The sequence below is a fragment of the Prenolepis imparis genome, unplaced genomic scaffold, assembly GCF_030444845.1.
Source record: "Prenolepis imparis isolate NDT839.2.m4 unplaced genomic scaffold, iyPreImpa1.0 SCAF_81, whole genome shotgun sequence".
Classification (NCBI taxonomy): domain Eukaryota; kingdom Metazoa; phylum Arthropoda; class Insecta; order Hymenoptera; family Formicidae; genus Prenolepis; species Prenolepis imparis.
In genome coordinates, this window is record NW_028141239.1 from 45,123 (window position 1) to 62,043 (window position 16,921).

Below are 16,921 nucleotides of genomic sequence, written 5' to 3' on the forward strand. Positions count from 1 at the left end.
AATCCCGTTACCCCCAGCGGCTCGGTGGGCCGGCGTATCTCCCACCGACCGCCGAAGTGCCCGAAACATGACCGGCACACTCCGACGGCCGGGCCCGGTGGACTCACCGGGAGCCCACCTATGCCGAAACCAGAGGGGATAAAGACCCCCCCTGGCCCGGCTCCAGCCCCTTACTCCCCCGTGTGAAGCTTTGACACCGCACACGGGTTTTTCGGGGGTCCCGCGCCTCCGACAGCGCGGGTACCGCTGGGGGTGGCGCCACCCAGGGGGCCCCACGGACGGTTGGGGTGAGGACGCCGCTCCCCGTCCACACCTTGGAGAGAACCTAACCTAACCTAACCTAACCTAACCTAACCTAACCTAATCCAAACAAATGCCGCCTGACAGATCACCGAGATAATCTCGAGAGGATAATAAAAATATAAAAAAAACCTCAACAAACTCTCCATTGGTCAAAACCTAGGGCCTAAAACAAAAGCCCTGACCAATCCCGGTAAACTTTAAAAAAAAAAAAAAAAAAAAAAAAAAAAAAAAAAAAAAAAAAAAAAAAAAAAAAAAAAAAAAAAAAAAAATTCCCTATTCGTCGGGAAATATTAACAAACTAACGGGAAGGAGGAGCAAGAAGGTATATATACCCATGACATCTCTCAGAGAATATCAATCTTTTCTCAAACCTACGCACGCGGATCATTCGCGAAAAGTTGTATCACCATCCTTCGAGTGAATCTCGAACTCGTGAGCATTCGCAGTGACATTTGTGAAATCATCGTGTGCCCAGTGCTCCCCGAGTACGACGATTTTCGCGAGTGAACAACTGTGAGTGGAACACCATCCTCACGGAGGAGTCCGTAGCCAGATTCACACCTGGAATAATTAACACCTACCTGCGCACTCCATAAGTAGTAAGTTTACCAAGCACGCTACATCTCCACCCTTACTAATAATACTTAAAATAATTCTGGGACTTCAATTAAATTATAATTGTTTTCCTTTTTAATTTATTAATTTATTATCCTTGTTAAATTCTAACTTCGAAAAACTGTCCTTTCTTCCCCCATCCTTATCTCTCTCTCCCCCTCGAAATCACTCCGGATTTCCCGCGATAGCGGAGCAATCCGTGATTTCTTCCATCTTCTCTCTCTCTCGAAATCACTCTGGATTTCCCGCGATAGCGGAGCAATCCGTGATTTCTATCATCCCCTTACCTTTTGAAATCACTCCGGATTTCCCGCGATAGCGGAGCAATCCGTGATTTCTTCCATTTTCTCTCTCTCTCTCGAAATCACTCTGGATTTCCCGCGATAGCGGAGCAATCCGTGATTTCTTCCATCTTCTCTTTCTCTCGAAATCACTCTGGATTTCCCGCAATAGCGGAGCAATCCGTGATTTCTATCATCCCTTTATCTTTTGAAATCACTCCGGATTTCCCGCGATAGCGGAGCAATCCGTGATTTACTCTCTCTCTCTCTCTCTCTCTCTCTCTCTCTCTCTCTCTCTCTCTCTCTTGAACGAACAAATAAGTAATACAATAACTAACTAAATTATTAAATAATTAAAATATCAAAAATTATATAAAAATAAATATATATATATATTTTTTTTTCTCTTACAAGAACTCCCAGAGTTATTTTTCAGTAAGAACTCTTCTTGTCCGGTTATTTTATTATTCGCTCTCGTAGTGGAAAATCCAAGGAGACGACCCTCGCGAACCGCTGCTAAATTGGCGCGAAACCGGCGTAATAGGCGGTTAAAGAAAGCGTTGGCACGGAGTCTGGCTGCGGGCGAAACCTTCGGCTCCCTAGGAAAAATTAACACACTGATTCACACAGAGACAACTAACACATATCACCCTACGGTCTCTCCTATTTCCTCACCCGAACATATAGAAACCCCGCTGACGCCGTCTCCCGCTACCTCTGCTTCTGCAGAATTTTTCGATTCCCCGCGAACTCCTTCTCCTCTTTCTCCCGAACCCGCTATACCTCAGCGGGCCCCTTCCCCTCACTCCTCTGTTTCCTCTGAGGACGCCGATTCTCCGCGGAGCCCTTCTCCCTTTCTTCCCCCTGCTTCTCCCGAACGCCCTGACCCACCTAGATCTCCATCTCCGGCTCCCTCAACAATCACCCTCGACGATTCTCCTCCCTCATCCCCAACGTCCTCAGTAAATAGGGAACATCCAGAAGGGTTTGAGGTAATAGATATCAGCGACGACGATTCCGAGGAATCAGAATCGCCTACCAAGCTCTCATAAGAGCAATTTAGAGCTTGGCTGATAAACCAGCTCCCAGGGATACGAGAAGTCCCTGAGGGAGCTTTCACGATTGGTCCAGGCCCCGTAGACCACGAGGCCTTACGCGAATTTCTAGAGACCACTGATAGAAATAACATCATCCCCTGGTATGTTCCCGGGCGTAGATATCCTTTAGCCGTCCCTGCACACCTTCTCCTACGAACCTATCCCCCCTCCACCGCCATAATTACCGAACTCATATAACCTAGAATTCTCTCTTACACGCACACACATGGACACTATTTTTATATACCTATTATCATTTAAATTATTGTAACCACCAATCGGGACCCTAAAATTTAAACAATAACTCTTACCCCTTTCTGCCCCGATTGAAGACCTCCGTACTAATGTATCACCCGCGACCCATACACATACACTCACTCTTCATTAGCAACTAAGTCCGTCGATTATATTATTATGTATATAAATTCTTTCGTCTCTATATTAGGAATAAATTTATAAATATCAACATAAATGATTTTCATTTATTAATAACCCGTTCCCACTCATTCCCGTAAACCAGGATCGCACAAGGTCCCATCCTGCGTAAAAGAGATTAAATTCTCTTGCCAAAAAGGGACCACCGAGCGAACGGCCCTTTAAATGGAGTAAGAGCGACCCTAGCGGTCGTTGACCTATTTGGGCCCAGACCATCGTTCGGGTCGAACAGACGGATAGTCTGCCGTCGTTCGAAAAGATAAATTTAGTTACGTCCTTCCTTTCGACTCTTCCTTCCTTGAGTCTGGACGTAACAGTATAATCCAGAAACAAAATTAATACTTCTATTATTAGTTTCATGATTTTAAAAAATTACTATATATACTATATACATGTATTACAAACTTTTATTACCTGTACTTTGCATTATACCAATAATTTCTATATTTCGCCTTTCTGAATATCCAGTGTACAATAATCTTCGTCCGTAAAATTCAATATATGTACTTCGAGTTTATATGTCCCATCTGTGATAGACCCACAGCCAATTAATTTATTTAATTTATTATTGTGCGTGGTTAAAAAATTTGTCTTCACGTATCCTTTTAAGACTAAAATAAACATTTAATAAAAAAAAGTAAAATAAAATTATATTTTATTATTAATAAAATTATAATTCAAAAATAATTTTATATGTGTATAAGCTAATATATACAATAATCTATTAATGTTGGCACTTGATAATTTAATTTTTTAAATATATTCTTTATACATATTAATATATTACTATTTTGCATAATATAGTATTTAAAATATAATAATTACAATTGCAAAATATAATAATATAATTATTATTAAGGATTTATTATTTATAAAAAATATTTGTTATAAAAAAATATATTCGAAAGTATTTTACAATGTTTGAATGTACTAATAAAACTTACTATTGTAATAAATAGATATTAATTATATAAATGTTTATATATATGTTAATAATATAGAATTTATATATTAAATAATATATAATTTATGTGTTACATTATACTTTATTTATTTTGAACGATTATAAAAATATAATTCGAATGAATAATAAATTGAAAATGAAAAATTAAAAGGTATATGTATATAAAAGATATAAGAAAAAATACTCACTAATTCGATTTGTGGTATTGAGAACTTCACAAAGTTCAACCGGTTCAGGTTCTGAGTCCACTAATGTTATCGGATCAAATATTCCCAAATTGGAAACAATAGTGTTTGATTTAATTAGTAATTCGTATGACATATTGCCGTTATTAAATTGGGCCATTTTTGGTGGGCGTGCTTGAACACCATCCAAATGAATGATCTACAGGGTGGCCCCGAACGTTCCAGCCAGACTTTGAGATCTTATAGGAAATTTAATTCTGTACAAAAAAATTCCTATAAACATGAGTCGAAAAATGCTTTCTTACGAAGTTATCGCTCAAAAACCTCTGAAATCGTGATTATTTTACACATTTTTCCATTTAGATTTTTACTTGTGGGAAAGAGTGAAAAATGAAGTTTATTCAACGCCAATCGAGTCTCGTGAACATCTGATCCAACAAATAAATACGACTTTTGATCGATTGAGGTTGAATCAGGAGGAAATCCGTAAAGCGACTAGATCGGTAATTACTCGATGCCGAAAGTGTATTGGAGGGGGGGGACATTTTGAGAACAGTTAGTTTTTTCACGTCTTTATTCATTTTCTACTATTACGTGCTATTTTAGTTTAAACAAATTTATTTTATTTTCATAAAAGAAAAAGATTTTTATTTTCTATTTTTATCGTTTTTTTTCAAGAAATTTATTAAGTTTCATTTTCTTTTCACCTTTTGCTCTTCCTTTTAAGTTTTATTTTCTTTTTATTTCATTTTCTTTTCACCTTTTGCTCTTCCTTTATCAGAGGTTTTTGAGCGATAACTTCTTAAGGAAGCATTTTTCGACCCATGTTTATAGGAAATTTTTTGTTCAGATTTCTTGTTAAATTTCCTATAAGATCTCAAAGTCTGGCTGGAACGTTCGGGGCCACCCTGTTTATATAAAGAAAGGTATATATTATTTTTTAAAAAGTGTCACAATATCTGTCCAAAACATATGACGTACATTATACATACATGTAATCTTATATTTCTTGAGTCATTAAATATGACTGATAATTTTATTTGCTTAATATTGTGGAGAAAGGATTAACATTTGTTTGAAAAACAAATAAAAAACAAGATAGTCGTTAATCATATTACTGTTAAAAGATTTATTTCTTCTAAGACAAATTTTGACTATCTTTTTACGACTTTAGGCAAATAAAATTGTTACTATCGTATTCAGCAACTTAAAAAGCATAATATAAAACTTAATATAATTTAATATAATATAAATATAAATATAAATATATATATACAGAATGTTTGGCAACAGCCTGGGACAAAATGTAAGAGAAGATTCTATATGATAAAATAAAACGAAAATAAAGAGTAAAAAAATTTCAATAAATTTTTCCTTTTTTAGTTTTATAAATGTTTAAAAATTTGTATAAAAGGCACCTGAATTACGGAAATCTGCCAATCTCGGACGTGCGTAAACTACGTTGGTATAATCGTTATCAAAATACACAATGACAGATAAATACAGAAGCTTACTTCGTAGCAGCTGACGTAAAATCTGTGATATTCGGCGTAGCAATATTTTTCTCCTTACATTCAAATATTGCCGCGCCGAATATCGCAGATTTCACGTCAGTTGCTACAAGGTAAGCTTCTGTACTTATGTGTAATGATGTATTTTGACAACATACTGACGTGTAACCTACGCATGCCCAAGATTGGCAGATTTCCATACTCTTCAGGCATCTTTTATAGAAATTTTCAAACATTTATAACTGAAACAGAAGGCTATCGAAAATGTTTTACTCTTCATTCATTTTCATCTTATTTTATCATATAGAATCACCTCTTATATTTTGTCTTGGTTGTTGCCGAACACCCTGTATATACAATATATGTGTGTGTTATAATATAACATATATATATATATATATATTTATATTATATCGAAGGCAAGAAAATTATGAAAAAATATTGCATGAAAAAATTAACAAATAAGAAATAATGAATAAAGTACTTACATGATTTATCATTATATGGTGCTGTATGTAATCGACGTCATCATTCCATGCAACAATTTGAATTCGTTTCCCCTTTCCATTATTCATATAAAATTAAAAAAATTTATATTGCTGTTTAGTGCCAACATATCTTGAAGACTCAATGCCATCCACATAGCCAATAATTTCGCTATTAAAAAATTTAATTATAGTAAATAGTAATATAATTGTATTATACACATATCTCTTTTATATTTTTATTATCATACTAAATAGATATCTTTAATCTATCAATATCTTTAATCTATTTTGCACATTCATATTTGAAAACTTTTGGTGTAATATCTTAATACGATGTAATACAGATTTTCATAGATTAAATTGATTTAATTATTATAAATTTTTTCTATGATTTTTAAAACTTATATAATATATGTTTTGATTGTTAAGACTCAGAGAATAATAAAGTTTACAAAATTATGATATGATACTTTAATATTAATATTAATCTGTAATTTAAATATTAAGTAATTCAATTAGTGATAATTAATAAAAATATTATAATATTAAATATGTTTTTTAATTTTTATTAATTAAAATATCTATATATAATACACTTACTTTTTATTATACATTTCTTATTATACAATCTTTCAATATGATATTTTAATGCGAAATGTGTATAATTATAATAAATTATAATAAAAACTCTCTATAACAAACTTGTATGTGCATTAAAATCATAAAAATGTGCAATTAATAAGAAGAAAAATAATTGTTTATTTTTATTATGAATTTTAGGAAAGAAGAACAATTTTTATACTTACACCAGTAGGTATACTATGTCGGTTCTAACCCATGGGGCTTCGTGGGGAGTGCGGGGCGCGGGGGGTCCTCCATTGCGAGGGGTATGACGTCACGCGGGGCGGGGATATCTCGAGGGTGCGGGGGCTGACGTCACGCGGGTGGAGAGGATGTTTCGACAAAGGAGGGGGAGTTTTCTGAGTGCAATATTTGTAGATGGTATCTTTACGACTTTTTTATGAGGGTTCTTAGACATTTTCCCAAAAAAGGTATAGAACAAGCGCCGATGATTGACAATTTTGTCACTGACACTGACTGACAACTTTGTGACTAACCCTCGTTAGTATAATTTTATTACGGAAGCGCCGATGTCCGGCTGCTCGAACTTATCAACGGAGCGTTCTAGAATCCATAAAACTATATTTTTTTTCATTTTATGGACACAATGTCCATTAAATGTCCATAAAATCATTAGGATATTATGGAAAGGAATGAAGATTTTAGGGCCGACGCTGCGATGAACATGTCAAACGTTATTTATAAGTGCAAATGTAAAAATGTTGACGTTCGGCAGCTTTGTACCCTCGCGGAAAATGTCCCATAAAAACGAGAGCGAAACATTTTTCTTAATATTTTTTAAGGAAGAATGCAACGTATCGGCGCCAACGTTCGGCAGTTTTGTACCCTAGCAGAAAATCGGTCGTAAACGAGAGCGAAACATTTTCCTTAATATTTTTTAAGGAATTATTGCGATAATGTTGAGAGGGATGGGGGTTGAAACTTATGGAGAGAGTCTGTCTCCGCGATGTTTGTCATAAAGTCTTCAACGTTTGTGCAGTTAAGTACAGTGAAGTTAAAGTGGAAAAATGAATTTTGAAAACATTGAGCGTCATGATGATCGGCCCAGGTGGGTCGATATGATATTTCGCGATGATCGACCCAGGTATCACGACTTGTGGTATAATTCGGAGCGTGAGGTGCATATTAGATGGGTGCGGATAGGGCGGGAATACGACCGCTATTACAATGATCAGCTGTGGGGTGACATGGAGGAAGATTACAATGAATGGGACGATGTGTGCTGCCTCCGCAAATTGTTCGGTGAGGAACCGTACCCTCCTGAACCTGTCAGGGAGGCACTATGGGTATAGTAAGTACCGCTATTTTTATTAAAAAAAAATTTTTTAATAATTAATAATAAAAATTTTCTGTTATGCAGGAGTCCTGCCTGGTCACTACCGCAGTTGCCGCCACCGCAGTCACCGCCACATCATCCGCATTCGGCCGCCCCACCATTATCCAGCCACTTAAATTTCATATTTTAAATTTTATATACTTTATTTTTATTTTTGAATATATATATTTTTCTTTTCATATTTTATATTTTAAATTTTAAATTCACACACACACAAAATTATAAATATTACACATACCTATTTTATGAATAAAAAAATTATTTTAAATATAAAAACATGTTGAGAAAGAGAGAGAGAGAGAGAGAGAGAGAGAGAGAGAGAGAGAGAGAGAGAGAGAGAGAGATATATTTATTAGCTTTCTCAGCTATTTGTAAAATACAACTCTAATTTACATTAATTACAATATACTCCTTTAACTCTCGCTTAAACGCTTCCAGTTCTTCGATTCGTCTTATTTCAGCTGGTAAGGCATTGTACATTTTCACTCCCTCATAAAACATACTCTTCTGTGCACTCGTTGTCCTACGAAATTGTACCACAATGTCCCCAGCTTGCCGTGTCTGTCTTTCATTCTCTTTTCCCACTATTGTTAACTTATTTCTTAATTGATCCGGTAACATATTCTTTAAAATCTTAAAGATAAATATACACACATTATAATTCAGCCTCTGTCTTATGGACATAAACTGCAGCGCTTGCAGCATACTCTCCACTTTGGTATATCTATCACATTGCAATATGACCCTCATGGCCCGGTTTTGCGCTTTTTGCAATTCATTCAGTTGTGTTTCTCCCATATCAATTAACAGCGTCGCACAATACTCAAAGTGAGGCGCTATGATTGACTTATATATAATACATCTAGTGTATGCCGATATGTAGTTACCTATTCTATTTAAAAAACTCACTTTTTTCCCTATTTTCTTTAGCATATAATCACAGTGGTCCTTAAATCTTAACCTATCGTCAATAATTATGCCTAGATATTTCATTCTTTCCAGACGCTCTATCTCCGTTCCATCCAAACATTTCAGTGTAATGTTACCTCTCAGTTCTTTTCGTACACTTCGAACTATTATATATTTCGTTTTCCTTGCGTTCATTTTTAACTTATTTGTATTCATCCATCTTTCCACTGTAACAAATGCCATATTCATTTTTCTTTCTAATTCCGCACTACTCCCTCCAGTCACATACACTAGCGTATCGTCTGCAAACATTTTTATACTACATCCCTCCGGACAGACTTTAATTATATCGTTTATATATATTATAAATAACAAAGGTCCTAATACAGATCCCTGTGGTACTCCATATTCTGTGGCCAATAATATAGACCATTCATTGTTAAATCGTACCTGCTGTGTTCTATTCTTTAAATATGATCTTAACCATTCTAAAGCTGTTCCTCTAATTCCGTATTGATATAATTTCTCTAACAGTCTTTCTCTATCTATCGTTTCAAATGCTCGCTTGAGATCCATGAAAATTACCCCCACCATTTTTGCCTCACTAACTACCAGTTTCCATTCGTCAATGACTGTTTGAATCGCTGTTTCACACGAATACTGTTTTCTAAAACCTGACTGATGTTCTGTTATAATACAGTTATCTTCTAAATACGCCTCAATTTGCTTTTTAACTACTAATTCTAATACTTTCTCGAATATTGGTAACATATTAATAGGCCTAAATTCACTTGCTTTTCTGGCTTTTTCTATTTTTGGAATCGGTATTATCGTAGACGTTTTCCAACCTTCTGGACAGCAACCTTCCCTCAAAGAGTTATTTATTATATCAATAAATTCCTCTTTTATTACATAAAATACTGCTTTAAGTATATCACTAGTTAATCCCTCCTCCGTGCCTTTCTTTTTTGGTAGTTCCATAACAATTTTTTGTAAATGCTCTGTTCTAGTCATCTCAAAATTTTCCATTATTCCCTCGCTTTCAATAACAAAAATAATTCTTTTACCTGGACTTCCTAACTTATCTCTACTTATAGATTTTACTATGTTCTCAATACTCTGTATTTAATATAAATTAAATTTATTAGCTATATTGCACCCTTCAGTATTATCTAATATTTCAAAATCTATATTCTCTATTTTTTTTGTACCCGTTGGTTCGCCCCTTATTATTTCTTTTAAGGTTTTCCACATAGATGTCGGATTTCCCTTGTTATGATCTATCATATTTTCATAGTATTCTTTTTTCTTTGTCCTGATTAGTTTAACCACTGCATTTCTTTCGATTTTAAACTGTGACCAATTTTCATCCGTGTCATCATACAACGCTTTACTGTACGCCTCATCCCTTTTAGCCGCTGCTTCCCTTATTTCATCCGAAAACCACTTTTTCCCTTCCCATATTTTCGGAATTCTAAATTTTTTTCTAGGTGCTGTAGCATCCAACGCATCTACTATATTATCGACAAGTTTCTTCGCTCTCACACTGACATTCATATCTTGGCTTTTTCCTAATTTATTTTCCACTAATTTAATAAATTCATCTACATTAAACTCTTTAAAATTCCTAGCATTAAATTCTCTGTATTTATTATCAATTTTATTCGCATTAAGATCAACTTTTAACCACGCATGGTCCGTTATTTTAGGTTCATGAATTACTTGCACTTCTATTTTATTATTAGCGTAAATTAAATCTATAATTGTCTTACTATCTTTCGTAATTCTCGTCGGTTTATTTACATATTGTTTCATGCCTAAGCTCAACATTGTCGTTTGTAATTTCTTTGTATAAAACGAGTCCAACATAATATCTATATTAAAGTCTCCTATTACTATACATTCTCCCCGTATTATTAATTCTTCTATTATATCCTCCAGAAATCTCACGAACTCACCATGCGATGAACTCGGTGAATGATATATTACTGTTATCACTCCTTTATACAATTTATCTTTCACCTCAATCGCAGCACACCAACAATTCACTTCTAACTTTTTTACTAATACTATCTCATATTTAATATCGTCCCTTACATATAAAAGAACCCCTCCTGTATTTCTGTTTTCAGCATCACATCTAATCATACTATATCCCGGTACGTTCACTTCACAGTCTTCAATTTCAGCAGTCACTCTGGTTTCTGATAATGCTATGAACGCAGGATTCATTTTCTTCATAATCTGATGCTGTATCTCGTCTTTATGCGCCATCAAACTTTGCGCATTTGTATATAGTATTAATTCCGTTTCCTTCTGTAGTTGCTATTTATCTTCCTCCCATCCGGCCCTCCTCTTCTCCTCCTGTATCGCCCTCTTGAAAGTCGGACATTCCGGATCAAGTGCGCCATGCTCATCATTTATTTTCAAATTGTATGTTTGAATCTTAAACATACAATTTATACATCTTTTCTTTGTCGCTGTACATTCACTCACCTTGTGATTTCCTGCACATTTGTGACATGTTTCATTACGCGTACAATTCTTTGCAATATGATAATAACCCCAGCATTTAAAACATCTTTTAATGTTAATGTGATTGAATGCAGGACACTTTCTCCATCCTACATTCAGTTTCCCTTTTCTCAACATTACTTCATGAGTCTCTTCATCTGCTTCAATTATTACGATACCATCTTTTCCTTTTCTTCCGGACTGATCTTTCTCATTTATTTTCTCTTTAACTATTCTCTTCACTATTCGCATATGAATTCCTTCATTTTTCACGTCAATTTTGTTCTGCTTCTTAATTGTACCTATTAAATCATCATCATTCAACTCCATTTCTTCCTCGCCAATATTGACAATTTTTATCTTAGGTTTCATCCGCGGTGACTCAGTAACGTTAAAATTCTCGCCCAGCTTGGCTTGTACTGTCGCTTTTAGCTTTTCCATTTCTTCTCCAGTCTCACAGCCGAGAATCACTGTTCCCTTACTTCCTTTTTTTAACTTCGTTATTCCCATAGCCATATTCTTGATATCTACCTTTTCTTTTATCATTTTTTTTAGTTGCTTCACTCTCCTGTTGCACCTTGGGTTTGACAATTATAATATTTTCTTTTTTCTTCTCTTTAACTGCTTCACTATAACATCTTTGAGCTCCTCCTGCCAGTCCACCCGCTCCTCCTTGTATAATTCTTCTCAAGTCTTCCAGTTCTTGTTTAATACTTCCAAATTCTTCTCGAACTATTTCCTTAACCATCATTTTAATTTCCTTCTTACATGCTGTTTCGTCTTTTATTTCTTTCACAGTTTTTACAAGCCAATCTATTTTTACGTCAATACTCGCTGATCCACTCGCTCCTGATATTCTATTTCCACTGCTTGATGTCGTAAACGAACCCGTAGATCCTGTAGATCCTTGTCTTTCCCTGCTGCTCCCCGCTGCTGTCGGTGCCTTCTTCATATCTGCTTCACTTTCAATTGTAAATTTCTCAAATGGGCCAGGACACGACACCAGTTCGCGATTTCTATCATAAATTTTATGTTTACTTGCACATCCTGGATGGTAAAACAGTTTAATACAAGATTTGCATGCAACAACCTGATTTTTTATTGCCTTCTTACATGCCGAGCATCGATACTCGTCATATTCATCGTTCATATCGATAATTACCGGCCAAAGCTGTTAATACCAGCATAGGCGGTCAATTACCTTTGTCCAAATTCACACGTCAGCGCTTTATGTCCACCTTTAATGTTTACCTGTCGCGTGAAATCTCGATGCCTCATACAAGAAATATAACTCTCACGCTCACAAATCAGCATATTCCTGTTAGATAACACTCATGTCTATTCCCGGTCTATGCAACTATTACTTCAATACTTTTTCGCCACTCTCCCTCACTATATAATCACTTAAAAGTTATCACTTTTGCAGAGCGATGTTTCACACGTCTTCTCTCAGAAAAAAGAGAGAGAGAGAGAGAGAGAGAGAGAGAGAGAGAGAGAGAGAGAGAGAGAGAGAGAGAGAGAGAGAGAGAGAGAGAGAGAGAGAGAGAGAGTATGAATATGATTTGTGTGTAATAAAAAAATATAATTATAATAAATATAAGAAAAAATTATATAATAATAAAAATAAAATAATAATAGCAATAATATATATATATAGATTTGCGTATTAGTGACGAGAAATCGGGATATTTATATTTATCACAATATTTATTTCCTGAATATCATATATATAAAGCACCCATTGTTACGAGCAAATTTTTTCATATAACATTTCATACATAATGTTTGCAGCAATGCCTCTCGCTAAAATAATAAAACAACTCTAACATTGAATAAAGAAAACTAAAATTATAGAATGCGAGAGATATGAAAATGTTCGGCAAGAAAATTGACAATATGACATACAATTATACTAAGAAATCGATTTATATGTTTTTTTATATTTATGTGTTTTTTTGCTCTTTTCTCGCGAATTATTTTCTAGAAAATGTAAACGTATCTCTCGATCGTGCTCCGGCAATTTGGTCCAACAACTGGTTCTCGTGTAATCGTCATCGCTATGATGACTTGAAAAGTAAAGTAAAAAATGTAGAATTATTTCATACGATTATATTTTCTATATATTTCTTTTACCTTTTATATACAACTATATAAAAGAAGAAATATATAGAAAATATAATCGTATTAAATAATTCTACATTTTTACTTTATTTTTCAAGTCAATCATAGCGATGACGATTACACGAGAATCAGTTGTTGGACCAAATTGCCGGCGCACGGCCAAGAGAGGCGTTTACATTTTCTAGAGAATAATTTGCGAGAAAAGAGCAAAAAAACACATAAATATAAAAAAACACATAAATCGATGATGATTTTATAACTCAAAAAATTAAAAAAATAAAGTGAAAAAAATTAAAAAATTAAAAATAACGCAAAAAAAAAAAAATTCTTTGCTGGACTCCGACGGCTGGCTCTCCATTCACCACTGTGCGGATATGTATCCTGGTGCTGTCGATGATGCGGGCACGTATCCTGGTGCTGTCGGTGGTGCGGGCACGTATCCTGGTGTTATCGCCGGTGCGGACACGTATCCTGGTGCTGTCGGCGGTGCGGGCACGTATCCTGGTGCTGTCGATGGTGCGGGCACGTATCCTGGTGCTGTAGGCGGTGCAGGCACGTATCCTGGTGTTGTCTGCGGTGCGAGCACGTATCCTGGTGCTGTCGGTGGTGCGGGCACGTATCCTGGTGTTATCGCCGGTGCGGACACGTATCCTGGTGCTGTCGGTGGTGCGGGCACGTATCCTGGTGTTATCGCCGGTGCGGACACGTATCCTGGTGCTGTCGGTGGTGCGAGCACGTATCCTGGTGCTGTCGGCGGTGCGGGCACGTATCCTGGTGCTGTCGATAGTGCGAGTACGTATCCTGGTGCTGTAGGCGATGCGGGCACGTATCCTGGTGTTGTCTGCGGTGCGAGCACGTATCCTGATGCTGTCGGCGGTGCGGACATGTATCCTGGTGTTGTCGGCGGTGCGGGCACGTATCCCGGTGCAGCAGACGGAATATATACAGTACGGCGGTCGGCGTACCTCCGCTGCCGCGCTCGTTCTTTGTTGACCGCTTTTCGTACCGCATTACTAATGCGCTGCAATAAAAAGATTATTTTATAATTATATGTATAAATATATGTATAAAGAAGAAATATACATTATCGAAAAAATTGCCTCTTTTTTCTCATGTACGTTTCGGTCCTGGTATTTTATTGTAACAGACACGCAAGCAATTGACACAATGTAATATATATTATATAATATATGGGTACTTTCCGATTCACGCATAATGCACATAAAGTGACAAAAAATCTATAATATGCGTGACTAATGAACTATAGATTTTTTGTCACTTCATGCGCATCATATGCGTGAATCGGAAAGTGCCCTATGTTACATTGTGTCAATTGCGTGCGTGTCTGTTGCAATAAAATACCAGAACCGAAACGTATATGAGAAAACAGACAATTTTTCCGATAATATGTACTTCTTTTTTCAATACAAATATATAAAATAAAGGCTCTGACACAGATAATGTAAAAAATAGATCAAGTATTCAGATCATGTACGTTTCAGTCCTGGTAATGTAACAGATATACACACGCAATTGACACAACAAACATCACTTGATGTTGATCTGACATCAGCATTGAAACATATGATCTGAATACTAGATCTATCCTTTACATTATATTTTTCGGAGTCTTTATTTTATATATTAGTAATTGAAAAAAAATATATATATTATCGAAAAAATTAATAAAACTAACCTTCTTTATATTGTCCGCTGGCAGCGGCGCCGTCGCCATCCTCGTGTCCGCTGGCAGCGGCGCCATCGCCATTCTCGTGTCCTCTGGCAGCGGCGCCGTCGCCATCCTCGTGTCCTCTGGCAGCGGCGCCGTCGCCATCCTCGTCACCGTCGCCGTCGTCTTTCGTCTCGAGATGTATCCTTCACTTCTTGCTAAAAAAAAAATATAAAAAGATAAGCATTTATATATTTTATATTATATATATATATATATATATATATATATATATATATATATGAGAGAGAGAGAGAGAGAGAGAGAGAGAGAGAGAGAGAGAGAGAGAGAGAGAGAGAGAGAGAGAGAGAGAGAGAGAGAGAGAGAGAGACTGAAACAGAGAAAGTGAAAAAATAAAATACTTACATCTGGTCATCGTGCGTAGCTTTTTACTCCTCCGAAGACGAACAACAGACTGACCGATCGCAAGCTCGTGCGTTGTTGCCGCGCCGCCGATCGTTTTTTGTAGATAAGAGATAGCGCGACGGACACACACACACACACACACACATTTATAACTCGTCATAAATGTTTTTCATCTCTCGAGTGTTCTTCCCGCTTTCGCTTTTGGCAAAGCAGCATTGTGCGAGGATTTTTTTCTTATTTGTAATTATAAATATATATAACTTATAAAATAAAAAACAGAACATATGTCTAATATATATATATATTTAAAAAAAAAGTAAAAAAAAGGGTGTCCTTCTTGGTCTTGAACCCGAGTTCGCTCGGTGATAATCTACTCTACGCAATTGGCATCATAGGACGGTATCAATATGAATTTTTATGAAACATTTCAAAATAATACTACAAATCATTTTTTTTAATAGAAACATATGGAAAGGAATATCATTCAGCCACTTATTTCAAAAAGATAATATTCCAAATAAAACTAGTTTTATTTTATTTTTTTTATTTTTGTTTTTTTTTTTTTTAATTGAAATGTCTCATAAAAATTCATATTGATACCCTGAGTCCTGTGGCGCCAATTTAGTGCGTGGGATTATCACCGTGCGAACTCGGGTTCAAAACCGAGTAGGACATATGTTGCCCTTTTTCGCATGATGCGATTTACGCCGCTACCAGCGGACACGAGGATGGCGACGGATGTCGCTCCCCCCCGCCCCCCCGGCACGCACCGCCGACAGCACCAGGATACGTATTCGTAGCACCAGGATACATGCCCGCACTGCCCGCAGCACCAGAATGATATCCCCGCACAAAAAAAGGGCCACAGGAGCACAAAAAAAGGGCCACAGGACTATATTTTTGCAATTTTTTTTTATGAATATAGTAAATGTAAAATAATTATTCATCAAACTAATGAACATAACTATTATTATTCTTATTTTATAAATCATTGAAGACATTTGTATGAAATATAAATTAAATGATTTTTTAATAAATTGTCAATCGAATCTTCGATTGAATTTGCTCGATTCTATCGAAAGACTTTGAATTGAATTCGTTTTTACTAATCGCTAGAATAACTAGAATGCTCTTTGATTAATTTTGTTTATATCAAGTGTCAATTGGACAATCTTCAATTTATTTTGTTCATATCTTTTATATAATCAATCGTCATTTCATAATTTTACATTATAAATGTTGATAAAAATTCAAGTTGTAAACTTCAGAGAAATATACACATATTACTAATTACTAATATTATAATTACTATTATACTAGTATTACTTTTCTATAGATGACGATAGACTATATAAACGATTTATCTAATTGTAAGGTAATTTGATATGAACGAAATAAATTGAAGAGTGTCCAATTGACACTTGT

The 16,921-nt window shown here is 35.6% G+C and overlaps 1 protein-coding gene and 1 pseudogene across 1 annotated transcript; both read right to left on the bottom strand.

Annotated features, from left to right (window-relative positions):
* Positions 1 to 3,128: 3,128 nt before the first annotated feature.
* LOC145947446 (uncharacterized) lies at positions 3,129 to 6,493 on the bottom strand (annotated as a pseudogene).
* Positions 6,494 to 13,738: 7,245 nt separating this feature from the next.
* Positions 13,739 to 15,234, bottom strand: LOC145947444 (uncharacterized). Its single transcript, XM_083057221.1, has 2 exons — positions 15,098 to 15,234; positions 13,739 to 14,422 (listed from the first exon to the last, which is right to left on the bottom strand). The coding sequence occupies exons 1-2, from the start codon at positions 15,200 to 15,202 to the stop codon at positions 13,760 to 13,762; spliced, it is 768 nt and encodes a 255-aa protein (XP_082913347.1). The 5' UTR covers positions 15,203 to 15,234; the 3' UTR covers positions 13,739 to 13,759.
* Between the last annotated feature and the right edge of the window lie 1,687 nt (positions 15,235 to 16,921).